The sequence below is a fragment of the Paramormyrops kingsleyae genome, chromosome 5 (genome assembly GCF_048594095.1).
Source record: "Paramormyrops kingsleyae isolate MSU_618 chromosome 5, PKINGS_0.4, whole genome shotgun sequence".
Lineage (NCBI taxonomy): Eukaryota > Metazoa > Chordata > Actinopteri > Osteoglossiformes > Mormyridae > Paramormyrops > Paramormyrops kingsleyae.
Genome location: NC_132801.1, coordinates 33,665,385 through 33,693,048, shown reverse-complemented (window position 1 = coordinate 33,693,048; position 27,664 = coordinate 33,665,385). Strand labels below are relative to the sequence as shown.

The 27,664-nt window shown below is 45.5% G+C and overlaps 4 protein-coding genes across 10 annotated transcripts; 2 read left to right on the top strand and 2 right to left on the bottom strand.

The window, feature by feature from the left end:
- Nucleotides 1-1,189: 1,189 nt before the first annotated feature.
- LOC140590914 (uncharacterized) lies at nt 1,190-5,848 on the bottom strand. Its single transcript, XM_072712611.1, has 2 exons — nt 5,723-5,848; nt 1,190-5,035 (listed from the first exon to the last, which is right to left on the bottom strand). The coding sequence occupies exons 1-2, from the start codon at nt 5,780-5,782 to the stop codon at nt 4,016-4,018; spliced, it is 1,080 nt and encodes a 359-aa protein (XP_072568712.1). The 5' UTR covers nt 5,783-5,848; the 3' UTR covers nt 1,190-4,015.
- A 1,062-nt stretch (nt 5,849-6,910) lies between these two features.
- On the top strand, nt 6,911-9,471 carry eme2 (essential meiotic structure-specific endonuclease subunit 2). The gene is made up of 8 exons (XM_023819135.2): nt 6,911-7,391; nt 7,553-7,674; nt 7,977-8,069; nt 8,170-8,288; nt 8,375-8,429; nt 8,539-8,654; nt 8,753-8,942; nt 9,076-9,471. The coding sequence occupies exons 1-8, from the start codon at nt 6,911-6,913 to the stop codon at nt 9,229-9,231; spliced, it is 1,332 nt and encodes a 443-aa protein (XP_023674903.1). The 3' UTR covers nt 9,232-9,471.
- Nucleotides 9,472-9,567: 96 nt separating this feature from the next.
- spsb3b (splA/ryanodine receptor domain and SOCS box containing 3b) lies at nt 9,568-18,198 on the bottom strand. 5 transcript variants are annotated; one of them, XM_023819141.2, is made up of 7 exons: nt 18,096-18,198; nt 15,195-15,393; nt 13,811-13,988; nt 13,130-13,317; nt 12,945-13,047; nt 12,738-12,863; nt 9,568-12,356 (listed from the first exon to the last, which is right to left on the bottom strand). In XM_023819141.2, exons 2-7 carry the CDS (start codon nt 15,372-15,374, stop codon nt 11,980-11,982), a joined length of 1,152 nt encoding a protein of 383 aa, XP_023674909.1. In that variant the 5' UTR covers nt 15,375-15,393; nt 18,096-18,198; the 3' UTR covers nt 9,568-11,979. The 5 variants fall into 5 exon arrangements, with proteins under 5 accessions (XP_023674909.1, XP_023674908.1, XP_023674907.1 ...); XM_023819140.2 differs by lacking the exon at nt 18,096-18,198 and adding an exon at nt 15,796-17,320; XM_023819139.2 differs by lacking the exon at nt 18,096-18,198 and adding an exon at nt 17,035-17,320.
- Nucleotides 17,424-26,855, top strand: nubp2 (nucleotide binding protein 2 (MinD homolog, E. coli)). 3 transcript variants are annotated; one of them, XM_023819144.1, is made up of 7 exons: nt 17,424-17,562; nt 19,320-19,438; nt 19,628-19,826; nt 20,260-20,414; nt 20,643-20,753; nt 21,676-21,745; nt 26,302-26,855. In XM_023819144.1, the coding sequence occupies exons 3-7, from the start codon at nt 19,673-19,675 to the stop codon at nt 26,439-26,441; spliced, it is 630 nt and encodes a 209-aa protein (XP_023674912.1). In that variant the 5' UTR covers nt 17,424-17,562; nt 19,320-19,438; nt 19,628-19,672; the 3' UTR covers nt 26,442-26,855. The 3 variants fall into 3 exon arrangements, with proteins under 3 accessions (XP_023674912.1, XP_023674911.1, XP_072568713.1); XM_023819143.1 differs by lacking the exon at nt 17,424-17,562 and adding an exon at nt 18,196-18,338; XM_072712612.1 differs by lacking the exons at nt 17,424-17,562; nt 19,320-19,438 and adding an exon at nt 18,227-18,338.
- The last annotated feature ends 809 nt before the right edge of the window (nt 26,856-27,664 follow it).

The window sequence follows — 27,664 nt, the reverse complement described above, 5'->3', positions numbered from 1 at the left end:
CGCAATACACATTCACTTCGACAATGGAAGAACACGGTGCAGCGGTGAGTTTGCTTACATGTGACGAAACCAACAAGGAGGAGATTGTAAAGAAAAAAGGTGCATCGTCTGTGGTGTGGAACAGAGCATGTGAACTTTTTCTTTTGGGACAATGTGAACTTAAGCTGAAGGCTGCGCGCGAAGCGCAGCAACGAAGACATCCTTTCCTTTTTCTTGCTGCATTTGCACTTTCTGAAGCCCATTCGATTATGACTTATATTAGGCCTATATTTATTTTCGTTGTTGTGTAATTGTTTTTATTTATTCAGGCAGGTTTATTGTAGTTTGAAAAATGTTTGACATTTTGAATTTGGACTAGTGCCAGGCTGTTGCGCTAAGTTTAATTTTATTTATTTATTTTATCCCGATTCCCGAGTGTGAACTGTGGCCTATGTTTATTTTCGTTGTTGTGTAATTGTTTTTATTTATTCAGACAGGTTTATTGTATTTTGAAAATTTTTTATGACATTTTGGACTAGTGCCAGGCTGTTGCGCTAAGTTTAATTTTATTTATTTATTTTATCCCGATTCCCAAGTGTGAACTGTGAATTAAAAGCCAAGAAATAGGTTCATAAGTGAGAGATAAAGGCATGTTTTGGCACGTTGTTGTTTTTGAAGAAATTTGTTCCTATTTTAACTTTTCTGATGTTTGATATATGTGTGATATGTTTTGTTCATCTGGCTTTAAATGAATAAAAGGTATTTGTTACACACCATGTTTTTCTTTTAGTTTTTTTTAACTCTTTTGATTGAAATGGAAAAAATCTAGCTGCTATCTAAAAAAAAAAAAAAAAACAGGTTCGACTATCAGTCGACTACGGCAAAATCGAACGAATCAGATTCGACTATGAAAATCCTTAGTCGAAAACAGCCCTACTAATTAATGCCCCTTTATTTTAATGGGAACAAAGGAAAAATCTGTGATCAAATTTTGATTAGCTGTCTTGTTTGTTGTAGGAAAGTTGCCATATTTTAGTCATTACTAAAGATAATTGGTTGAAATTTTCAGGAGACGTCAACAGTGAGGTCCCACACAGAATGTCACCTGTCCCGCCAAGATTGACCCATGCTGACCTTTAGAAAATTAGGTCAAGGTCAAAGGTCACCACCAACTTTGAAACCCGAATAAAACAAAACTGCAAAGGAAAAACATATTTAACCTGGTTTATGTCACGATCTGGGTGCGTTCCGGGCGGACAGACAGGGAAGCCAGTCAGGAGTACAGATCAAAGCGAGGTGTATTCGGAACACACAAAGACATAAACTAGAGATGCTCCGATCAGCATTTTTGGGGCCGATCACCGATTACCGATCACCAAGATCATGATCTGCCGATTGCCGATTCCTGCCGATCACAGAATGGCAGGGGAATGGGAATCTTATCTTTAATCTAGCAGAGTTTGCACCATTTGTGGAAATGAAACTAACTGTAAATTGACTATATTGGAAAAAAACTGTAGAAATAGGCTACAGTCAAGATCTTGAAGAACCACCAAGTGTTTATTTTAGAAAATGAGAACTTAAGGCTACTGTAGGCCATCTTTCCCAAATAAGGCAGAGTAACTTACAATTATACCAAACAAAGAGGGGTCAGGCAGACCAACACACATCAGATCAGGTTAATGGGATTTAGCCTCTTACACTGATTTTATAATTGGCAACAAAATGTAAAACTTGTTACACCAAAACTGGCTACTGCCACAAAGGACAAAACTATGGCAAGTGTTTTTTTCTGTTATTATTATGAACGTCTGATGTAGTTGAGGAACCCACTACATCAGATCCAAAAGTTAGGTATTTCCTGCCTGGGGGTCGGTCATGATCGGTGGCCGATCAATCGGAGCATCACTAACATAAACAAGTTTATGCCGCGTCTGCCGGAACAGACGGTGGCACAGACTTAAATACATGAAACAAGGCACACGACTGGCGAGCGGCATCGCCACACAGGTGGAAACACTAGGCAATCACAGGAGGTAACGAGGTGGGTGTGGCACACACGGGGCTGGAACGGGCCGGACGTCACAGGACGTAACAGTTTATTTAAACTGTTGAAAAAGTTCCCCAAGAAGGTAATCTGTCAGTGCTTGTGAAATTTTCGATGATGAATCAGCAGAGTCCTCTTCCATTTCCTCGGGCAACCAGTAAGCGATCCTCAGCTTGGCAGGTTTCTTCTTTGAAACTTTAAGTTCCAGGATCTTCCCACAGTATTGCACATCCCCTTCATCCCCCATGTCCCAAATGTGATATATGTATTTTCCCGCCAAACTCTATGGGTCTTGTAGCATCTGAACCACAGACTGACATCTGGACTTACTCATGTTATCTGACTTTTCTAAAAAGCGTAACAATTAAGATTCAAAATCTTCTGGCATGTTGGCCATAGCATCCTCAATTTTCCTCTCCACTTTTCTCCGAAAAGATTTGTTCTTTTTCTGGATCTTCTCTTTCAGTCTTTTTTGGTAATCCAACGTGGTCTGTGCCTCTCGCTCCTTCCTAATTGCTTGGTATTTTCGGGCCCGACAGATAGCATAAGAAATCAGACGCTCTTGTTCTTCTAGGGGTTTACTTTTAAGCCAAGGCAATGTCTTGTTTTTCTTGCCCTTTACTTTAGCATCTATAAATCCAATGGTGGCATTAGGGGCTCTCCTGTATTGACTGTCTGTAACACCAAGGATTCGCTCACTTTCAATATTGTGTACAGACGCCGCCTTAGCAATTTGAAGCATCTGAGGGGTAGGACAGGACAGGTCTCCAGTGATGTAATCCGCAAGCTGCCTCTCTAGAACTCTGACACATCCCTGCAACAAAGCATCCATTGCAGCACAGAACTGATCTGCATCAGTCTCACTGACAGCACCTTGCAGTGAAGAAAGGACTTCATCCTCTGCATTCAGTGGTCTACCAAAACAGTCCTCCTTTGCTTGTAACACAGAGGCTGGATTTCCAGACAATGCCTTTAGTTTTTCAACACAAGATTTTAACAGAGGAACAGCTTCAAGGTTTGACAGGACTTCCTTATTGGAGTACAGCACTACCATCCATGGGCCTGTCAAAAGTTTCCCTACTAAGCCTAGAGCTTTCAGCTGCATTTGAAGATACGGGCTTGAAAGGTCCTTCAATAATGAAGTTCTGAACTCAGCCTGACAGTTGCATGATTTCTGTAAATAGGACAGCAACTTCTCCCTTAGAAAGTAAAATGTACCTCCCAGATGAAACAGCACATGCATTCGGTTTCCAACATATCTAGTCATCATACTACTCTTGATGTCATTTGTTTTCATAAAGTGTTTGAAGCCTTTAGGATCACCAGTGCCATTTTTGTAGCGCATTTTTGAGAGTCCATAAATGACATTCACTGCAGCAGTTTCCCGACCCAGAACAGATCCATGGAAATTAGACTCCTTGTCAAGGGACTTGAGACACTTTTTAGCTTCAGATGCCAGCCCATCAAGTGGGTGCACGTTGCATTTCAGTTCAAGCAATACACAATCTAGATCCTCCTCGAGCTTGACCCTAACACAGTGATTCACATTCAAACGATCACTTAATGTGCTTTTGAGTTTGTTAATGACACTTTGGTGAAAATGTACATGGTCAATTTGTTTGAACTCTGCATAGGTAGTGGTAATATCTTTAAGTGTTTGACAGATATGTTGCACATAATCAGCTGTGGTGCCTCCTGCCAGGATCTCCACCTGCAGCACCAGACTTCTAGGGGAGCCACCATTAACCCCAGAACAGTTAATGTGAATTTCATTGACATGCTTGGCATCCAGTGACGTCGCATCCCAGGCAATATTCACATTGTCCTCAAGTTCAAGAGATTCTGCCACTTGGATATCAGCAAGTATGCCCAATTCATAAGCACACTGGCTTATAGTACTAGGATCTGCAACTGAATCTAGTTTCTGACCAGTCATTTCCTCAACAATGCTCTGAATCAGATGGCCTGCTGCCTCAACAGGTACCTGGTTTACCAGACAAGAATAAACACATCTGCGGTAGAGTTGAAAGTCTTCCCATCCTTTTTACAAAGTATCACTTCACTGGGCTTTTCTATCTCCTCCTGCAACTGAACTTGCAAGTCGTCTTTTTCAGCCTCAAGTTTCCTCTGAACTATTCTGTGCTGACATAGGGATTCACCTGCTTTTGCCTTCTTTTTCTTCCCAGAATTGTACGTTTTCAGCTTTGAATGGGCTTGCTTCAGTTGTGCAAGTTTAGCTTTGGTAGCTGCAAGTTCTTTTGCCAACTCATGCCCAGCTAACTTAGCTTGCAAAATTTTTATCTTTGTGTCCTTTGCCATCAGCTGTTCATTTTTCCGCTTTAGTGCTTGATTAATAACACGTTTTGGACACTTCAGTTGGCCTTTCGGATCACTTATTTTTGATGCATTCTTTTTTGCCAACTCAGCCTTTGATGCAGACACAAACTGCAGTCTTCGTCTCATCTGATGTTCCCTAGGGGTTAGCACTTCTGAAGAATAACGTGTTTGTGAACCCGAGGTCGATGGCATGGGCTCTACTGGGGTGGTGACTGCAGGAGCAGGAGTATTGGTGACGGGCATGGGAGGAGGAATTCCTTCAACTGCTTCGACATCAACATCATCTGCAGCAATGCCATGAGTGACTTGGACTTCAGGTTCAGGGATATCTGCTGTGAGAACACTAACATTAAACGCCTCACTGCAGATTGTAGTAAATGTTAGTAATTCCTTGGGATTAGATTTAAGACACCTGAATTTGTTCAAAGTCTTTGACACTAGACTTTTAATCCGAGAATCAAGTACACCTGGAAAATCTGTGGCGGGAAACCGAGACTGTAGCAGCCTGATGGTCTGGGTTCGACTGCTTCCTGAGGATTCATAAATGTGGAGAATGTGACCATTCTTCAGCAATGATGCATCGTCAGGAAGAGAGGAGAAATGAGCCTCGAGATGGCTTCTCGCAGTGCCAGGCTTGTTGGAATCGGTCTTGAATCTCTTTTTAGGAGACATCTGAAAGACAGTTACAAAAAATCATTAAGTAATGAAATGTCTAAACTTTTTTTTTTTTGCAATATTGCATTATTTAAAAGTTATGCTTATCATCATCGTTCATTCTCTTATTCATTGATATTTGACCACCAAATTAAGACTAGTTTACAAAGAACGCCACTGTCCAATCAGATGACACTATTTCGGTCACGTATCCTAAACCGGCTGCTAGCATCAAAAATTATGACAGAACAACCCGACTAACATCAAAAATCATCGACAATAGCTAATGCTCAACAGGGAAAAAAACATGGTATATTGTATCTAAAGATGTTAATTATGTCATATGGGTACAACGCATTTACGATACATTATTTGAGCATTTTTCACAATTCAGGGTCTGCCATTTTTTGATTAGCCGGCTGAACATCATTCAACATGGGTCAGATTCGCGGCTTCAAAACACACCTTCTACTCTTCAGTACGTATTAAAACTTCGTCACAAACTATATTACGCAATATTCTAATATCCTATATTCCTTTCGATACATCCAGAAGATTCGATCACAGGTTTGAGAGGGTTGAACGCGAGCCAAAATGTCAGACGTGATAAAGTTGATCAAATACGCAAATGAAGTGAAAAATGCGGGAACAAGGTTGAAGAGGGGGGGTTTACCCACGTCATATCAAAGAATCACTGGGACTTACCTCCTTTAACCGTGCGTTCACACCGCCGGCGGCGAGAGCGTCAAAGTGGCCGGAAGTCATTCATTTTCAATGTGAGCCGGTGGCGAGATGCAGCGGCGCGGCGCGTCTTGGACGGCGAAGGCGTCAAGGAGAGTTGAAATCAGGTCAACTTTATGGTAATGAGCTATGACGCGGTTAGGCGGCAACCAATCGAAATGTAGAAGTCCACCGCTTGAGCAGATTCCAGATAACGCAGTCCTGTAAACTTTGGTTCCGACCACATTAGTTCCCATGGCCGACCGCCATCAAGCAACAAAGAAGAAGATCCCATGCAGAATGAAGGAGAGGTTAATAATTGCTGTGGCGGGTTTCCCAGTAATTTACGACGTGTCCCTGTTTGCATAGAATTTTGACGCTCTCGCCGCCGGCGGTGTGAACGCACGGTAAGCCAACGAAGTCGCCGATTTCTGGGAGTAGCGCCATAGCCCCTGCCATCCTCGCGCACAGGTGACAGTGGAGAAAATTGCCGCTGCTGACGTCAGGATTTCCAAGTGCCTACTTATTGTGAAACGTATTCATAGGTTTTTAGAAACTGCAGGAAAAGTAGCACAGATATTAATAATGTATTAAATCAGATAGAGGAAATTATGTGTTGTCCAAGTTTTATTCCATATTATTATTAAATAAAAATGTTTCTGCAATTTTTTTTTTGCCAAGAAATAAGAACTTCCCGTCGTGCCCCGTGTGATATTCCTTCCGTGTGGCTTGATTTACCGTGTTCTTTTAGTTCTGGATTCTGCGAACAATGACTGACTAGATGATACGAAGTTCAAGAGCGTTATTACATATACATAGTTTAGGTAGTTTCGTGTGTCGTGCAAACTCTTTATTTAAAGTTTGACTCGGCATAATTACCGACCATTTCTCAAAAATTAACATTTTTATTGGATGTTTTGGTTGGAAACTCTGCAGCTAATGGTTATAGCAAGCGGTGCGTTTTTAATAGCCACATATATTTGGTCATTGACAACCAGACGTTAAAATTTACAGGATCAGGACTGGGGAATTTGCATTTCAATTGTAAGATAATTAAATATTTATACGAATCCATGGATATCAGATAGACATGATAATCCTTTGATTTAACGTTACTGCAGTGTAACCGAAACTCAAAACAATTATGCATTTGAGATTTCTGGTAATAGTAATATGTCACGTCTCAAAAGAGCAAAAACATGGGAAATATCTGAGTCAGAAGACGAAAGTGATTTCAACATTAGATCCCTCATCACATGTGACGCTACCCGTAAAGATGATATAGCATCCAGTTTACAATTTGCCAGTGAGAAGGACACTGACCAGAAAGATGTCCGCTTGGAGACTTCCCAGGCATCTGTAGATGCTGATAAAGAAGACCCCAGATGCGGAGAGTCGTTATCGGCTCCCCCGGCCGCTGCCACCGGAACCTCGAGTCCGGAGAAAAGACGGCGCCGAGCCAAGAAGCAGATCGAGGGGGAAAGACTCATTTCTGAACAGAAAAAAGAAGCCAGAGAGAAACTCAGGGAGGAAAGAGTCAAACAGAAAGAAACGAAAAAGTTGGAACAGAAGCGACGAAAAGAAGCTGCCGATCGCTTTAAAAGTTACCGACCGGAGAACTGCCTCAAACGCATGACTGTATGCGTAGACCCAGGTTAGTGACCGGCGAGGACAGAATTGCTAAATAGTAACATGCATGCCACCCCCCTAAGCACTGAAACCAGAAAATAAGCGAGCCGTGCACTTAAAAGATCTTTTTGCAAAACCAATGCTTTGTGCAAATACCTTTCATGGTCCTAAGTATTTCTTATGCAGTATTATTGCAAGATGAGGGGTCAGACACTCTTCTTGGGACTCTGAGAGCAATGGAGTGGAGGAGCAGCATTGAGGAACAACAGCTTGCACATAGCATCACTTGGAATAGGGAATTGCCAGAGGTAACAATACTTGAGATCTTGTGCCCCCTTTAAATCTTGATAATGCATGTAAGCTGGTAGTATTTATGTAAATAAGTTCAAAGCCAAAATGCTGATGTTCAGTGAACTTTGAAAATGCTCTATCACAAATCCTGAAAGGGCCATGCAGCAAAATAGGGCAGATCAGTAACAGGCCAGCAATCAGAAGGTTTATCATGGACTATCATTTTGAAATAATAAATGCTAATTGGATTACACAATAAAAATTGTGCCTTTAATGATAAACCCAGCAAGAAGTTCTGTCGTAATCTTTCCATTTGTAGGGTGAAGATGGTCTGAGCATAATTCAGGAGGAGCAGATTCTGATGGTGTTGCAGCTGAATGAATTCATGGACATGTTGAGCTCTATCAAGGAGGTTGGGCTTCCAAACCGTTCTGTGCTTTTTTGTTTATATTTAGTATTTTTGAACATTAAAACATTATCCTGTGGTCTCCCATATTGGAACCTTGTTACAGATTCAGCAAGAGAACATCAAGCAAGTAGAGTGCAAGTCCTTATTCAACAAACTCTCTCAGTATCTCAACACATATGCAGGGAAAATTGTTACCCTGGCAGTGATTGGCTTAAGCAGCTGGTATGTAATTGCTGTATATCAAAGTATGACCATTTAACATTACTGAATGCTTAGCGTAATTTTGTGTTATACGTGTCTGTTGTCAGGGCTCTCTGGGAAGAGAAGAGGAGTGGGGGGCTGAGAGACTTGGACTTAGAGGAGGTAATTATGTTGGCACTTCTGTGATTCACTGTCAGACAGATACTAAGTGTGGTTGTAGTTGGTGTAGAGCTGAACATTGATGAGTATGCTGCGGTCTCCATTGCTGTAGGCATTGGTGTTCCTGCAGCTCTCTAGGAACACCTCTGTCATCTTCTTGGAGAGCTGGCAGGACCTCGCCGACCACGCGTGTGCCGTCACCAAGGCCCTGTCCAAACGTCCCATGAAGTAAGCCGGAATATAATCCTGATTACTGGGCGGAAAACAGAATCTGTCCCTTTCTTTAGGTCGCCCTAAGGAGCTTTGACCTTCTGTCTGTACCCCAGACTGCTGACAGAGACCCCCGACCTGCCATTCTGTGTGGATGGCTCGTGGGCCAGCGGGGTTCGGGTCCAGAAGGACGGGACAGGACTTTTGCCGGTATGGAGCAGGCAAATTCAGCAGCTGAATCGTGTCAGCCCCGCTGTTGCTGCAGCCATTTCCTCTGCATTTCCATCGCCGCAGCTGCTGCTACAGGTACCGCTGGCTTGGCCTCATGGTGCATAGATGCATTTGGAAAACTTTTATTCTTTCCTTTGTAAATTCCTATATAATGTTCTTTAAATCCTCTGCAGTGCTTCTAGGATAATTATTGACGTTCGTGTCACAGGCATACAAGGACTCCGCCTCCGAGGGGGACCAGAAGAACATCCTGGCAGACCTCTCAGTCACTAGTGGGGAGAGGCAGCGTCGGGTGGGTCCTGACATCTCCAGCAGGGTGTGCCGCTTCCTCACGGCCCACAATCCCCAGCTCGTGCTGGACTGAGGGGGTCACCTGAAGGGTATTCCCAGCCTGGTCTCAACGTCTACCTCTGTAATTTAACCAGACTGGCTGTATTCCAGAAATGACCGACAAGTCACTTTTTGGGCTCGATTAGAACCACTCGTACCAGGCCTATTACCACAGGAAGGAGCACCATGCTTGTTTTTGTGAAGAAATGTCAATAACTGTCCGACGGGCTTCTTCTAGACAAGAATAATGTACAATAAAGATGCACTGAGATGATTTTAGGGTTCCTGTTCCCTTCGTATGGTACAGCAACTAGGAGCAATTAGCCCAGCAAGTTGGATATGGGGAGAACTTAGGAAAAATGCAACAGAATTACTCTTAGATTTTATTTTAAAAAAATTAAGCTGTTACATTTTTTTACAGTTCATTTTTAAATAAAACCATGCTATTAGGTACATGTCATGGCAGGAGAGTAGGAAATCAGTCACATAGAATATGTACATGGTATACACCAAAGTGCTTTAATGCATAACAAGTTCTTTTTAACCGTTTATATATCTGATAAGACATAATCCCACAGCCAGTTCCCATTCCTCTGCTCCCCAAGAATAATACAGTGGATAAGATTCATTTAAGTCTACATCTCAAACTTTACCCTTCAGAGAAGCAGTAAAAATGCAGATTGCATGTGATTTACAAAATTTACACTTATCTGTGCGAAATGACTGACACTGATCCATTTGTACAGCTGGATATTATGGTAAAACAACTCTGGCTAAGTGACACTCTACACCCAGCCCCTCCTTCATCCCCCCAGCCTGTGTCCTCTATGACATCATAATGCAACCTCTATTCCAGGAAGGGACTCGTGCCTTAGAGATGCCACCGGCCCCCTATTTTAAACCCCAAAGCCCAGGTTATATTAACCCCCAGACGCTGCAGAGTAGCATATACCCAAGGCCCAAAAGGTGTGCAGGCTTTTAAATTTATGTTGGAGTGGGAAGGGAACAATAATTTCCTAATAATGAATCCAGTTCTCTTGGATCTGTTGGCCACAAAGTCAATGACAAAAGTATGGCATGTTACATTTTGGGGTCTACTTAATAGACAAGATGATCCAATATGGCTGACAGAGAATAAACAGCAATGGTTTAGTGACATCCCATATCACAGGTGCCATAAATCTATAGAGACCAATAAGCATTCTAGCTGTAGTTAAAAGGTATTACTGCTCCTTATCTGTAAAAGATCCCAGACAGATAATATAAAGGGAAATGCATGGTCTCATTGATGGATTCAAGAGAAAAGGTTTGCCCAAGTCAAAGTAGGGCAGGCATTTTACTGTGTACTATTTCTGTGTAAAATATAAAAGAAAGCTATCATGGTTCCTGATTCAAAACTAAAGGAAAACCAGAGACTTTTATATGTATATAAAAACACTTTATATACACACACACACACACACACATATATATATATATATATATATGTGTGTGCGCGCATATATGTAAAAATGCAGGTGCCAACTAGCTGAGGTCAAACTAAGCAGCTTGTTTCCAGCTGTGAACTCGAACCGTCAGTCTGAAGGAGGAGCTGTCTGAGGAATTCTCACCATTAGATCAGTCACCTCCCCTCTCCATTCAGCCCAATAAGACCATGTGTCTGTAGGATGGATGGTCACATTGACGCAGACGGTATACAACTTCTAACGAGAGTGCACCTAATTAAATAAGAGTGCTATACTGCAACCCACATCACTCAGTGGGGGAAAAAAAGCAAATGTAAGGTTCAACACACTGGTCCACTGGTATCTGAGCTGACGTTACAGAGAAGGTCTCACACCGACGGTACTGTACAGATTAACGATACGGCGGCTTTGCATATTACAGGGCAGGGCAGTTCACACAAAAGTCACCAAAGCTGCTAAAGACGGTAGACCCCTCACCCCCCTTCTCAGTGAGGTTAGGAGTCGATACTGCTCTGTCCTGAAGGAACAGACCCGGCAGGTCAGGGCACCTTCCGGCACGTTGCTGCGCCTCACCAGTCCGTGCTGCAGAGTCCGGCTCACAGATTAGTGCCACAGTCACGCATCCTTACCGCTTGGCTTTAGACGCGACCGGGGGTTAGGATTAAGAGAGTCTGCGTGTTCCTCCTCTGCACCGAATGTTCTCCATCCTGCAGCCCACCCTCCAACCAACCCTGCGGTTCAAAGACAGTCTGTGCTGTGGGTCGGTCCTTATCTGCGTGGGCCATCACAGCCAGGAATCGTAGTGCAGACAGAAAGCGGCCTGCAAGCCCATGTGGGAGTGAAGAGCATCGGAAAAATACTGTACAGGTTTAAATGCACATACGGGTCTGTCATATGCACCTGCGGTGTGGTGTACACACTGCGAATAGGTGCTTTCATCTTTCAAGCTGAACCTGTACTGGATCTGATTTGGTTGCCACTATGTTGAATACATGGATGTCACGCACGTCCATCACGGACTATCCGATTGGCCAGCTGCAAGCCCTAACCAGACCAAGGGGGCGGGAGGGTAAGACGCAATTTTTATCCCTCAGGGACAGTAATGGAAAACAGGGGGGGTGGGGGGTGGGGGTGGACTTTGCATCTCCATTGTGAGATCAATGAAAAGAAAATGGACCATGGAAAAAAGTACAGAGGCAGGTTGTCCAAGACCAGCTCCAGAAACCAGCTGTGTTTGTTCCAGTCTGACGTCCTGCTGACGCCATGTGGCCCTTCTCTCTGGGGGGTGGGGGGTGGGGGGCAGGGCACAGAAGCACTCACGTCCAGCGGCATCGCTTCCTCTGGCAGGCCTCCGGGTCCGAAGAGAAGCCGTCCGAGTCGCTCCCCGAGGAGGCACAGGAGGCCGAGGGGGTCGGGGAGTCGGCCGAGTGCTCAGGGCCGTCTGCCGCGCCGTCGTTCAGCCTCAGCACCCAGCCCAACTTGTTGTGCAGCAGTTGCCGCAGGCCCGGAGGCAGGGGCAGCACGCTCAGCGTGTCTGCGCAGTCAGGCAGCAGCTGACGCAGCCGAGCACAGCACAGGTACTGCAGGGAGGTGGGGGCGAAGCAGGAGCGGATCACCTTCATGCTGCTCTTGGCTGCCGTCGAGCAAACCATCGGGTAGAACTTCTTATTCTGGAGCCGTGTGGCAGCCACGCCTGCGGGGGAAGGGCCAGGGGGTGGGGCCAGTGGCCAGGAAGGAGGGGCCAGAGGCCAGGAAGGAGGGGCCAGGGAGCAGAAAGTAGAAATGAGGAACCGGGGAGGTGAGATGAGGAAGAGGCTTGTTTACACTTCTGAAATCAACAGTAACAGAAGCTAAATGTGCAGGAAACATCTCTGCATTCTCTGTTTACAATATACAGTGCACTCAGCAATATGTATAAATGATACCAGCATTGTGTAGCAATGACCATTGTACGTTTAGTGCTGCGCAGGTATTAGGCTGCTGCACTCATGTACCGTGTCGTGATGTTTATGAAGCCTTTAGATGGAAAAACCCAGAACACCACCCCCCCGCAGGAAGCGCCCCCCTCCCTCACCTATGCATTTTCGGTTCTTGAAGAAGGTAAGCGTGCCATGCCAGGTGTCCAGATGCACACCGATGATGGAGCCTTGGCCGAATCGTGACGAGAAGTTGATCTTGTCGCCTTTGTGGTGCAGCAGACCTGCAGGGGGCGATGGCAAGTTAACAATAGGGAAGGACCCCCCCCCCGCCCATCCCTACCCCAGAGCTCCCTAGAACCCACCTGTGTAGGACAGACCCCAGCTGTCCTCGTCCTTCCCCAGAAGACTGCAGAAGGTGTGTCTGTACTTGTCCAGGTTCACATCCGAGGTCCCGATGCCTACCATCTACCAAAAGCACGGCCCCCGTTAGTGTGGGGATGGGGGCATAACTATGGCAAGAGAGCTGCTAAAAAGCCACGGCACCCACCATGTCGGTGCCGTACACCGGGGAGGTCATCTTGATCTCCCAGAAGTGCTGCCCGTCGGCCAGCTCCTTGGTGCCCCGGATGGCCGCCGTGCCACAGCTGTACTCCATGTGGAAGTTCACCACGCGGTTCTCGCAGCTCAACAGCGTCGCCGTCGACTTGCTGCTGTCGTCCCACACCCAGTCGAAGTCTGGGCACAGAACACAGCACCACCGTCACGGCCGGGAACCGAGCTGGGCGGGACGGCACTATCCAACATACCGAGCCCTCGGTGCGCCCCCCCCCCCCCCGGCCATATTCCCACTCCTCAGCCACGCCTCACCGGACCTAATAATATCTGTCAGAGAAATAGCTCATTTTTGCCAAGCTGCACTTGCCTTCTGGGAATAAATGAAGACCACAAACATACATCCTAACAAAGGCTGAATTAACTAGCGCATTAAAAATGGCTGACCACAGAGGGTCTCCTCATGTAAGAAAAACAGAATTTCTTCCATTTCTTTTTGCTCCTTCGCTCGTTCTGTCTCAAGACCAAAACATGACGCTCGTCCATTATCTCAATGTCACCCGGCAGAGCAGCTAATGTCAAGGCAGACCGCCTTCCTGAAATAGCCTGCGGGGGCCAGTGAAACACTGCGACTCCATATCGACGCGTCCCCACACGGGAAACCGCAGATACTCACGCTGGTCGTCCTCCCCGCAGTGGCAGTCATCGGTGTGGTGGAACCCCCGCAGCCGGGAGGCGCAGCTGGGCTCTGCCTGGGACTCGCAGCTGCAGTAGGACTCGCCTGTCACAGGTACCGCGCTGGGGACAGCTGGGGCGGCGCCCGAGAACTCCAGCTCCGAATCCGAGTCGCTGTACTGGTGGACACAGAAGGGGCACCGACTGGGTCTGGCGTCAACAGACATGTTTCGGTGTCAGAAGGCTGGCTGGTGCTACTTTGCAGAGTAAGACCCGAACACAGCTCACTGCTAGCTGATCGCCCCTTTCTCAAAATCGCTCCTGACTCAAGAGGCACCAAAAACAGCTCCTTCCCGACTTGTCTTTCCTGTCTGATAACCAGCCTTAGCCATGTGCACAGCCCCTTTCCCCAGCAGGCTGGGCTTGACCTGTCACCAGCAATCTCACCCGCTCAATAAAACACACACATGCACACACACTGACGTCTCCTATTGGTAAGCCATGTGTACAGAATGTGGCGTCCGGCTTCTAAAAACAGCGCGTCACCAAAAATACAACCTCACGCCGGAGCAGATCGAGTAACAGGTCTGCTCCGTCCGCAGCCAGGCAGCAGCGTCCTGTGGGAGGGCCCCCCCGTCAAAATGCCTCCACACGCCTGACCCAAGCAGAGACCCGCAGGGCAAACAGCACAGCGGGACATCCGACAAACAAACTTCTCCACTTCTGACCTCCCTCGATATAAAAAAACCTCTTTGTGAGAGCGGGGAATTCCACAAACCCCATTATTTTGGTCAGATGCTCCAAAGGACCTGCCTCAGAATCAGAACCTAGGCAACCAAACAAACGCTCTAGGCTTCCATGACCACCGGCAATGAGATATAGCCGCCAACACAGCAAACGATATGGACTTGGGTTTACTGTTTATGTCTGTGCAACTAGCAGATAATGTTTAGTGGCCGGAATTACAGAAACATAGTGAGCTCTTGCATAACCGAGGTACTATGTATATAGTGAGGCACCAGTCAGGAACGTCTTTGAGAAATCTAATGCCGTCTGCACGTGGGGAATTCTTTTTTATCGACGACACAAAGGTCACTGGGATCACGCTTGGTTGCTTGGGAGCAATCCAAATCTGTCTTACCCCTCAAATACAATTCCAGTGCCTGTCCCAGTGCCGTTCATAGTGACCCAGTTCTCCTATCTACATGTTTTCCTCTTCTGTGTTGTTTTTCTGATGAGCACACCGATCATGTGATCACTGAAGGCCCCAGGCAGTGTGAGCCTTACACCCAGGTGCAGGGATTGAGCCTTACACCCAGGTGCAGGGATCATGCCTCACCCCCCCCCCCGGGATAACCAAAAGAAAAGAAAAAAATGCAGCAAACCTGTAGTGACTCGCCGTGACGGCGTGCCGGATGACTGCGCAGCGCCGGTCTCACCTGCAGCCGCTCGTAGCCCCAGTCCTCGCTCTCGGAGGCCAGCACCATCGCCCTGGCGTCCACGTCCCTCCAGATGCCGCTCCACACGTACCGCCACGCTCGGCCGCTCCTATTCCGCCTCGACATGGCAGGTAGAGCTCACGGCCTAGAAGGGGACACGGCGGGAGCCCGGTGGGCAGAGGAACACATCCGGGCCGGAGCCCACGCCACCGGAGGAGGGCACTCTAATCCGGGCACGTATCCTGCACACCCAGCTCTACACAACAAAGCATTACCTAAGCTCGAGGCTGACTGGATGCGGACACCACCCTAAATCTACGGAACATGCTGGAAGCGAAGGACCTCGGGGTGAGCCGCGCGTGCGAGCATCGCTCCGCAGCGCCATCTGCCCCGTTGCTGCCAGTCTCACTCCTCTGTATTTATAGCTGCAGACAAACCGAGCCGCATGGCTGGGACCTACTTACGGCCTCCCAGGCCATACGTGCCGAAAGCTACCGTCTGCATCTGCAGCAGGCCAGCAGAGGCTCACACACCCATCTGGACTCACCTACAATTCTGCCCAAATGTCTGCCAAAGCTGCCTTTCATCAGATCCTTTCTTTGACCATCGCTTCCCATCTCACTGTGTAATTCTCGCGATAGAGGGATGCCCACACGTCACAGTCTCAGTCTGAGCTCCAAAATAGGAAGGCAGGCAGATGTAACCTCAAGCTCTCTTTTTCTACTGCACAGTTACTAAATGACACTTAAAATATTGGTTTCATCTTTGTTGAATGCTATAGCTCCTCAAAATTTGTGGTGTGAAAATGATATTACTAGTTTGAAGTAATTACACACCTGTTGGAAAATGCAAATGTCACAACCGACTTTCATATGTGGCTCCTGTTGCTGAAACCCTGGTATATTATTTGGAATAAGAGTGTCCTTGAGTCAGAGGTGTAATTAAACCAGGTGTGGAGCAGTATCGTGCACTGACATGTCTGAGTGTGACTAGGACAGCGTGAACCTGTTCAGCGAGGGTAATGGTGTCATTCAACTGTGCTAGAGTGTATGTAATATTTTATATATATACACATACACACACACACACACACACACACACACACACACACACATACCAATACAGTAGTGGACGACTTGGATCTGCATAAACGGCACGCTGCAATCACACAAGTTCGTTCCAGGTATCTGTGCCCCCATGAAATCTACGTAAAATTACCCCGTACCGCCCAACACGCATTTACACAAGAAATCAATCCAGTTATACCTGCAAGCCGACATGACTGCTAGCTGTTTTCAAATGTCAATAGGATCTCTTTTATTATTAATGGCAATAGGCTTGACGGACGAAATAGTGAATCTCACCATTACCATCTCTTAAACACGCCACGCAGAAGTGACCCCAGACTAGAAGTTAATGCATCGATACGTGCGTGATGGACCCCGGGAAATCCGTGTCCGCGGACTAGGGGCTGGAAGCCGGCCAATGTGTCTTATAAGGGAAATGCTCCGGTATCGGCCGGTGTGAGCGGCGCCCAAGCTAACAGGGCTGAAGCTGGACGGCCTTCGTCAATTTTTTATTTTTTTTTGCACCGATGCAATTCTTTGTCCACAAAACAGGCCCGCTGCGATACAGAGTGAAGCAGCCTGCGTGTGTCGTTTTTAATGCCACCCCAGATCGGGCCAACTTATAAACCACAGGCGTGTCGCGAACACATCGCGGTGCAAAAGCGCGCTAACGTTTAGTATCTATCTGCAGAGCAATGGGACGCGGCGGATATACCGACCTGCAACTGCTGCCTGCTATGACTAGCTAGCCTCGATCACATGCAACCCTCCAACCAGCAGCTACCTGAAAATAACAGCAGCTCGGTCGTCCTCCACTCGGGCGGCGATGATTCCCCCGCCCCGCAGGTCCAGTTCAAACGTCTCCTTGCGGGTTTGTTTTGAGAGACCCGTTTGACATGCCGACGGCGCACACCGCCACACACCCGCTGACCTACTTTCCCGACAGACGTAAACAATACACCTCCATGCACCGCCCGCGATCCGGCGCCGATTGGGCCGCCGCCGCCTTTAAAAGGGTGGAGTTTGCGCCTCACTCGCAAACACCCGTTTTTAGAGAAATCCGCATGTTCTTCGCCCTTCGCTGCTCCCGATGCAAACCCCTCAGCGGCGACTGGCTTGTGAATAAATGATAGGAAATGGCATCTGGCAGCACTGACTGGTTGGCTGGCAGCTAACTGACGACGCTGCAGCCGGAGCCGCACCTCCAGTCCATGCGGCTCTCCGCATCATTGATCCGCGATTCGCTGGTAATGAGCTCCCGGGTTACACGGAGCAAACTTGTTGAGCAGACGATAAAGTATTAGATATAATACGTAATCTGACTAAAACGATGAATTCACCATTGCTCCTTTTGCGTTTTCAGCCAATTTAATTGCTTTTCATCTAATTGGTAGCTACATTTATTTTTCATGATGTATCATTAGAATTGAATCCACTGACTGTTGAAAACATTTTTTTTCTACGGTGACAAGAGGCAGTTACTATAAAGAGGTGTTATACATTGTTATTAAATTATTTATGATTATACTGATTATATTAAACGACGGAGTCCTGCAGAATGTGATAACCAGAAGGGTTCATCGTGTCACTCAGGCTAATCACAGTAAAATACGTCCGTCAGGGGAAAATAGGATTAGCTAGTCTTATACCACATTTCCTTATGTACATTGTCTTACTTGATCTTTGACACCGATTTTTCTAACTATATTGGAGCGGATCCAGCCATATGTATTAATGGCTATTTATCGTAATCTAGGACATTTCTGCAAACATGCTTTACCTTATTTATGATGACCAAGAGTTAAGGGGGCTCTTCTGCCTACTACTCTGATATTAACTAATGGCGCATGCGGAGTGTCTTGCGGTGACGTGCTGCCCTCGCCCCAAACATCACGTGATCCCGGAAGTAGGCGTGGTTACAGCAGTAGTTCCCGTCGCCGGTTAGGAAACAGTTTCGCTAGTTGAGGGGCACGTGGATGGTTTAACCGGAAAAAATAGATCGTTAATATGGATCACAGTGGTGGTATGTCACAATTTCCATTAGATCCTCAAGTTCAGAAAAATGACGATAACAAAGTGTTGTTTCTGCTAATGAAGAGGGGGCAGTAGCAGATAGCAAGTTGCGCGAAATTCACAAATGTGAAACGCATTGCGTACGCTTTTGCAGTTGTATTAAGAGCGCGAAATTAGATTAACAACTAGTTTTATTTTTAAAGACAAAAGATGTCTGTTTATTATGATGGCGATTCAAGATGAAATATACCAAAGATTTACGTCGTGTCGTTTTGGTAGTGGGGAAATGTAGTTCGGAGATGGCAAAGAAGCAGGCTAAAGCGCTATTTTTGTCACCGATTTGTGTGAACTAATAGCTTTAAAATTACGGTTGTAAACACACCATAAATACTCCAAGAAACCATAACGCGTGATATCCCTTGCTAATAATTAGGTTGCTTTTGTTTATTTCGATGTGCAAATTGAGTGATTATGTTAAATCGAGTTCTCAAAGAACATTAGTTTCATATTCACCACATATATAAACACGTTAACTGCCATATCATGAGTTGGTGTGTGTTTTATGGAAACTGCTATCCTGAATAGAAAGTTATTTTTTTCATGTAACGTAACCTCGGAATTTGAGCTGCTTTTTGAAATTGGTTACTTCTCATAAACGTCTAGGCCTAAACATTTTCGTTACTCGTTGTTTTAACTTTCTTAGACGGACTAATATCTTACTTAAGCCCCTTTACTAACGCAGAATTTTGCTCTAAACCTGTGTCTGTCTGCAGCCCAGTTACACTGCAACTGTCTGGGTTTACGTGTCTGTCTTACAGCATCACTATAATTAGCATGACATTCAAAACTAGAATCAGGTACAGGTTTCCAAATGCATATACCTGCATTCATGGGATAGGGGAACCGTTAACTCCTTAACTGTATTTCTCATTCGTATTGTTATTCGCTTATGTCATGTCCTGATGTTTGCAATCCATCTGTCTATCTTTAGAGAAGGGGAACTTATCGCAGGTGCAGCATGTGGTGTTGGTGCTATCGGGAAAAGGTGGGGTGGGCAAAAGCACCCTGACCACAGAGCTTGCCTTAGCACTCCGTCATGCAGGCAAAACGGTGAGACTTAAATTGTAAATGTATTTTCCCTGGATGATAATTATTACAAGCAGTATGTGTGTGCCGCTTTAAGTTCGGTTAACATTTGCGATTAAATCGGTATCATTTCACTTTCTACTCTGGGCTCTTGCTGCTGTATGTGAGTTTGTGACTGTGCTGCATTTCGCATGGTCCATAAACGCCCGGCAGGTCGGTATCCTGGATGTGGACCTGTGTGGCCCCAGTATTCCCCGGATGCTCGGCGCTGACCAGCAGGTGGTGCACCAGTGCGATGCGGGCTGGGTGCCCGTCTACACAGACACCCAGAAAAGCCTGGCCCTCATGTCCATCGGCTTCCTGCTGGAGAGCCCCGACGAGGCCGTGGTGTGGAGAGGCCCCAAAAAAACAGGTGATAACTCACTGGCATGAAATCAACCGACGTATATCATTAGCTGATGGATATAGCAGAAATGGATTAATCTTGTAACATTAAATGCCGTTGTAAATGGTTGACAAATGGAAATGTAACTTGTATGTCCTGAGGAATTAAATGTTACTGACGATTAAGCATTCAAGAGATGGCTGTGTAAGTATTATTTATATAAAAATTTACATTTTGTTTTGAGTGGCCTGACAACTAGAGAAATCAGCTTTGCTTTCCGTTTGCATTTTTAATGGATTATTATGTTAACCATTTATATGTAATCTAGTAGCATCCCTTTAGTTCGTCAGCTTCACTTTGGCAGTTTTTTTAATCCCAAGCTTTGATCGGATTTTAATTTGGTTTTTTTTTGGTTTTTTTTTTCTGTCCATGCAATCAACGTTACCTTTGAGTGGCACAGCTTTAATTGGCCAGTTTGTGTCAGACGTGGCCTGGGGTGAGCTCGATTTCCTCCTGGTGGATACGCCGCCTGGCACCTCCGATGAGCACCTTGCAGTGGTGGAGAACCTGCGCAAACACAAGGTGGACGGGGCCATTCTGGTCACTACTCCGCAGGTGTGTCTCTCAGGAAAGGGGACCAGGGCTAAAGGTGTCTGAACTATGCAGTCAGAGTCTCTTTTTGTATGTGAAATATGCCTGTCAGGGATATGGCCGTCATATTAGTCACTGTTATATGTTTCTGCATTTGGCCCTCTGATCTTTAAAAAGTAGTGGAACTTGTGCTTTTGTTCAACGCGTATCCTGTGTGCGGCCAATGAGGTGATGCTACAGTATGTCTGTCAGGCCGTGTCTACAGGTGACGTCCGACGGGAGATCACATTCTGTAAGAAGATAGGCCTGCGTATTCTGGGCATTGTGGAGAACATGAGTGGCTTTGTGTGCCCACATTGTTCAGTAAGTACATCGGTGCCAACAGTGAGCACAGAGGAGCTTTTACCGTCATCTTCAATGTTCAGAACATGTCTGATGCAAAAAGTATATTTACAGTACATATTCTGCTTGGGTGGTACAGTATCTAATTTTTTTATACAGTCCAGAGAATATACTATGGTATATACTGTATGGTATTTTGATGGTATTTTCAAAAGCAGAGCTATTCTGCTGTAATCTTAGCGATAAAATTTACTGAGTGATCAGCATGGTATGTTTGCCCTGCTCCGACACTCGACCAAATTTGTCACCAAGATTTCAAAGCACTGCCTTATACCCAAAATAACTTGGTGTACCATTATGGATGTCTTGATCCACTTTTTTGGTACTCCGTTCTGATCCATTCGATATTTTTGTCTGCTGATTCCGAGTCCCAACCTGATCTTTTAATAAATATTATAATATACATACGCATACAGTCGGCGTCGGTGCTTTCTCAGGCTAACTAAGCCTCCCAGTTTCGCAGTATTCTTCCTTATGATGTTTCTGCAAGTGCCTAATTAGATTTGTTGTATTAAATGACGCTCTGTTGCTATCTCACCACCAAAGAATGGGGTTGCAAACATGGCTGGTAACTGTTGGGCTGTTTTTAGTTTCCATTTTAAAGAATTTCCACACAGCTGGCCTCTCGATTAGTTTGCAGTTTCAAGCCACATGCCTCAGGCTTACTGTAGCGTGTGATGGAACCTTACAACCTGCACAAGTCACGTAAATTAGGCAGATGCGGGAAATTACATAGATGGGGCTTGGAATCGGGCTGTGGTAGCCGAAACCGATCAATTAAAAACCTGGCTGGATCGGCCCCAATTCTGATCTTTGATATTGACTCGGGACATGAAGTATAATCTATGTCTTGTCTAATATTGAAAAGCTGACTTTCTTTCAGGAATGCAGCAATATATTCTCAAAAGGTGGCGGGGAAGAGTTGGCAAAGTTGACTGGATCACCATTTTTAGGTAACTATTGCATAGAAATTAATTCTTAATATTTTCAAAATTTCTTTCCATGCGTGTTTGGTATTTTTGGCTAGTATAAATATCAATGTTTGTAATGTTTGTCAGCTGCACCAAACTAAAGGCAGTGTAATAACTGCCTGTGATGTACAGTAATGGGTATTATGCACCTGTAAGTTTGGCAGCACTGACTAATATTTTGAATGCTGGATTTACTATTCTACAGTTTTAACAAATATTGTTAATTGGGCTTAACCCTAAGTGCAAAGTGCTGTTCTCTAGAGTACAGTTTGGTAGTTAAAGACTGGAAGTCTGGATCAAAGTCATAATTTAGTGGCAGATATTAATGTTGTGATTTTAAATATTATGATTTTAAACATTCATTTGAAAAATATGTTAATAAGTTAGTAAAGTGTTTTTGATTGCCTGTATTATTTGTCAGTGAACGTTAAATCACTTGTGATAAGTTTTGAATTTTTCTTGGAGGCTTGCTGCATCTGCCTCAGCTCCGTGCCCCTCCTGATCATTTCAAGGGATGTGTTTTTTTGCTCTTCACTCATGATCGAGCAGTCTAAAACCAGATATGTTAGAAGCAACACAAAGATGTTATGCTATTTTGTTTAAATGCATTCCAGTATCTAGAGTCCCACAATAAACTTGAAAGGCCAGACAGCTCAGTTCCACCAGAGGTGTGAGTTGAAGATCGTCCAAACATGGGCCTCAGCCAGACATTCCCTGCACACACGCATTATATGTTTGGGTCTAGGAGAACATGGGTCCGCTCTCCTGTGAGCCCACCACTTGAAGGAAGAGCTGGGGGTGAGAGGGTTGGATGCATTGTAGATTGAGCGGCAGTGGCCTTGGTGAACTAAATGCGGGCTGCCAAATCTGGCTTTAGGTACATGGAATGTAACCTCTCTGGTAGGAAAGGAGTCTAAGCTGGTACAGGAGGACGCCAACTAGATATAATCGGGCTTGCCTCAATGCACGGTTCAGGCTCTGGAACCAAACTCCTGGAGAGGGGCTAGACCCTGTTCCACTCTGGAGTTGCTCTTGGTGCCAGTCAGGTATGGTCCTGCTAATAGCTGCTTGGTTTGGTGCCTGTATGTTGGAGTTCACCCCAGTCAACAAAAGGATTGTCTCCCTTCGACTTTGAGTTGGGGGATGGGCTCTGACTGTTGTTTGTGAGTATGTGCCGAACACCAGTTCCGAGTATGCGGCCTTCTTGAAGACCTGACATGGGGTGTTGGAAGACGCCCATTCTGGGGACTTAATTGTTCTGCTGGGGGACATTAATGCTTACGTGGTTAATGACAGTGAAACCTGGAAGGGTGTGATTTAGAGGGGAACAGCCTGTCCATAATGAACACCATTTTCAAACATAAGGGAGCTCATAAGTGCACCTGGCATCAGAGCACCCTAGGCTACAGCTCGATGATCGATTTTGTAATTGTATCATCTGATTTGCATTGCATGTTTTGGACGCTAGGGAGACGAGAGGAACTTTGCTGTCAACTGATCACCTCCTGGTGGTGAGTTGGATTAGTTGGCAGGGAAATATGCCAGATAGACTAGGTAGACCCAAACGCATTGTGAGGATGTGCTGGGAGTACTTAGCGGAGGCCCTTTCCAGGAGGTCTTCAACTTGCACCTGCAGCAGAACTTCTCTTGCGTCCCAAGGATGTCAGGGGACTGTGAGCCTGAATGGGCCACATTCTAGGATTCTATTGCTGAGGTGGTTGTGTGGAGCTGTGAATGTAAATTTGTTGGGGCCTGTCACAGTGGCAATCCCCAAACCCAGTGGTGGACAGCAGTGGTAAAAGGAGCTGGAAGGCTGAAGAACGAGGCCTTCTGAGCTTGGCTGTTTTGTTGGTCTCCTGAAGCTGCTGACCGGTATTTGCAGGCCAAGCGGAATGCAGCTTTGACTGTTGTTGAAGCAAAAACTCAGTTGTGGGAGGAGTTTGGTGAGGCCGGGAAGAAGAACTTTCAGTCAGCCTAGAAAAGATTCTGGCAAACCATCAAATGACGCAGGAGGGAGAACCAGGTCTTTATTTCTTCTATGCTGTTTACAGCAGAGATGGAGAATTGCTGACTATGAATGGGAATATAGTCAGGTGGTGGAAAAAAAATTTCAAGGATCTCCTGAATCTCACTGATATGCCTTCCTTGGAGGAAGTAGAGCTGGGAGAATCAGAGAGGAACTTACCCATCTCTAGTCATCAAACTCTTTGGTGGTAAGGCTCCGGGGGTGGATGAGATTGTCCTGGCTGACACATCCTTCAAAATTGCTTGCACATTGGGGACAGTGCCTTTGGACTAGCAGCCTGGGGTGGAGGTCCTAGTCTAGAATGGGGACTGGAGGATGTTTTCCAACTTAAGGCAGATCACACTCCTCAGCCTCCCTGGGAAGGTCTATGCTGGGGTACTGCAGAGGAGGGTCCGTCTGTTGGAACACTGGACCAGCTGTTCATCCACACAAGGGTTTTGGATGGTTCATGGGAATTTCCCCAACCAGTCTACTTGTGTTTTGTGGACTTGGAAAAGGCATATGATCATGATCCTTGGGGGATCATGTGGAGGTGCTTCAGGATTATAGGGTAGGGTCTGATATTCAGAGCCATCATGTCGCTGTATAAACAGACCCAACGTTTGGTTCAAGTTTCCAGCAGTAAGTCATATTTATTCCCAGTGTATGTTGGACTCCGATAGGGCTGCTCTTTATCATCAATTTTGTTAATTTTATGGAAAGAATTTCTAAGCATTAGCCAAGGAGCAGAGGGGGTCTGGTTTGGTGGCCTCAGGATCACATTTTTGCTTTTTGCAGAAATGACCTATGGTCATGAACTTTGGGTAGTGCCCGATAGAATGACATCATGGATATAAGCAGCAGAAATGAGTTTCCATCACAGGGTGTCTGGGCTCAGCTTTACAGATAGTAGAGCCACTGCTTCTCCGCATTGAAAGAACCAGTTGAGGTGGTCTAGGCATCTATGCCTCCTAGGTGCCTCCCTGGGGAGGCATTTCAGGCATGTCCAACTGGGAGGATGCCCATGGGCAGACCCAACACACACCGTGTAGTGATTATTTCTCTCGGCTGGCCTGAGAACGCTTTGGTATCCCCCGGAGGAGCTGTAAGAGGTGGCTGTGGGGAGGCAGGTCAGGGCATCCCTGCTTAGACTGCTGTGCCTGTGACCCGACCCTAGAAAAGCAACAGATAATGGATAGATGGATCTATTAAGGTGTCTGGCATTTTCCATTGCCATGTGATCCAATTGGCTGACAGATCGGCTCCTCTTTTCACTTGGGTGTCCAAGACATACAGTCACAGATCTAGTGATATAATTGCAAAATGAAGCGTCAAGCTGCAGCCTAGCGTTCTCTGGTGCAAGGTGTACTTATGAACACCCCTGTGTTCAAACATGCTGTTCATTATGAACAAACTGTGGTTAGCACAGAAGACCAATAACATAGCACTACTCTGGTTCAGGTTGGGCAGAGTAACTGTCACCCACATGAGCGTAAATGTCCTCCAGTAGAACAGCAGCATTCCTAGAGAAGGTGCCTTCCTGAACTCCACTCAAGGCCTCCAAGAAGGTCTGATACCCTGAACAATGCACTGGACCATTATAGCTCCTCTTGCAGGTGGTAGGCCCACAGGTGAGCAGTCCCACGTGGCTTATTTGGGCTTTGCCCTTCCAGCACCCATGGGTGACAGCCCAACCACCACGTGCTTGCTGAGGAGCTCCCCCTCAGGCCAGGTTCTAGCGCGGGACCCTGCATTCACTGTTGCAGGCGAGGGTTCTGGTTCCTGGTATTCCATAAGGGTTATTAGAATCTCCGTCAGTCTGGCCTCTCACCTAGATCCTCTTTGCCATGCCATGTATACACACACACACATTCAGAAGAACAGAATGTGAATAAACGTATGTAAGTATTTGTAAGGTCGGATTCTTTTTCATTTGAACCCACATTTAAGGTGATATTGCACCATATGTTGCAGTAGTGATAACACAAAAAGTGTGTTGTTAGTTAACATGTCATTGTGTATGGTGAGATGACATGGCTTTTGTACCGCTAGTCTGTGCACAACGTTCACATGGTGCATGACTTATTCACATGTGAGTAACACAGCATCTCGTAAGTTCTTCTGTGTATGCAGAATAAAGAAATTGGTTAACTGGGGTAATTGTGCAGAAGGGAAAATACTAATTATAATGTATCAAATGGCTTTCACCACAGTATCAGACTAGTTATGTTTTCTGAATAATAATAATAAAATATATTATGATTAGTATTTAATAAATAATATTTATTATTCATTAAATACTATTCATAATATATTTTTGACTTGTTGTAATGGTGTGTGGTGGCATTTTTTGTTTCACAGAGTGCTGATGATTTTTCAGCAGTACAACCATAGCGCCACCTGCTGGTGCGGCATGCATCTGCCTACATTGTTACGTCATGCCACTTAGCAGTCTGACAGACTCGTGTTATTCATTTAACGTTATTCTTTGGGAGCTTGTGTATTGTACTGAATGATGTGCTTCCTCTGGCAGGTTGTGTGCCCCTGGACCCCCAGCTCACCGCTAGCATAGAAGAAGGCAAGGACTTCATGCAGGCATTTCCAGAGAGCTCCACTTTCAGCTCCATCAACCGCATCGCACAGGCTGTGATGGCCAGCACAGAGGCTGCTTGAGGGAGATGCAAGGCAGTGTGGGACGCTGCTGCTTTCTGTACTTTGTGTAGCACTTGATTTTCAAAATGATTGATATAACCTTGTTTTGCCAGCAAAATAAATTCATGGATATTACTCGTAATCTACAAATTAAATCTCGTAATCTATTTTTGTACTTGGTGTATAGTTCAGTGAACTTGTATCTCAAGATGGTTTTGTAATTTTCACATGCATGTGTGTGTGTCCAGTGATGTACTGGCATCCCTGATTCCCTGATCTGTGGTGCCAGGGATAGGGCCCAGATCCTGCCTGCAAGGCTGAACAGGATTAACGACTGGGAGATGGATGGATGATTGGTGGATGAAAGTTAAAATTAATGGCCACTGTGTTTGGAGGATATGTGTATTTTTAAAAATAAACTTGACCCAAACATTACTTTCGCATTTGTAGTCAGATTAAAGACCATTGACTAGTTTGAGAAGGATGATGTATGTAGGCATTGGCTTAGCATATAGACTTTGGGTTCAATGTCGTACATCCTTTTTGTAGGTCAGTTGCTTTTTTCTTTTTCTCTCCAAAGACTGGAAATTATTGAGTACATATTTTCATTTGCCTGTGGCGTGTTAATGGCATAAACCACAGCTTGTCTCTTCTGCTGTTTGGGATGGAGCCCCAGTCCTTGTGAACAAGCATTTAAACATACAGTGCTGTGACAAAGTATTTGCCCTATATTTCCTTTATTTTTTCTTCTCCATAATTATGTCTGGTCTCCAAACAAATATATATGTATATATGTAATACAAAGGACAACCTAAGTAAACAGCACAGTTTTTAGATGGTCATTTGATTTCTTGACGGAAAATAAATTCACCAACAACCGTATCACCTATGTGATAAAGTAAATACAGAATTGTTTTAATTCAGCCACATTGGAGAATTTTCAGCTATGAACTGCCCATTTAAGGACCTGCTACAACATGACATTCATTAGGCGACTCCAAAACTTATTTTTTTTCAGTCATTCAGAGGTAGACTCGCTCTTGTGCTTTGGATCGTTGCCCTGCCGCATAACCCAATTGCTCTTGAGATAACAGACTGATGATGTTCTAGTAGACAGTTGAACTCATGCGTCTCTCAATTATGGCATCTCCCAGGCCCTGAAGCAGTAAAGCATCCCCCACCATCACAGTGCCTCCACCGTGTCTGACTGGGAACGATGTTCCTTGTGTTCTAAGCTGTGTCAG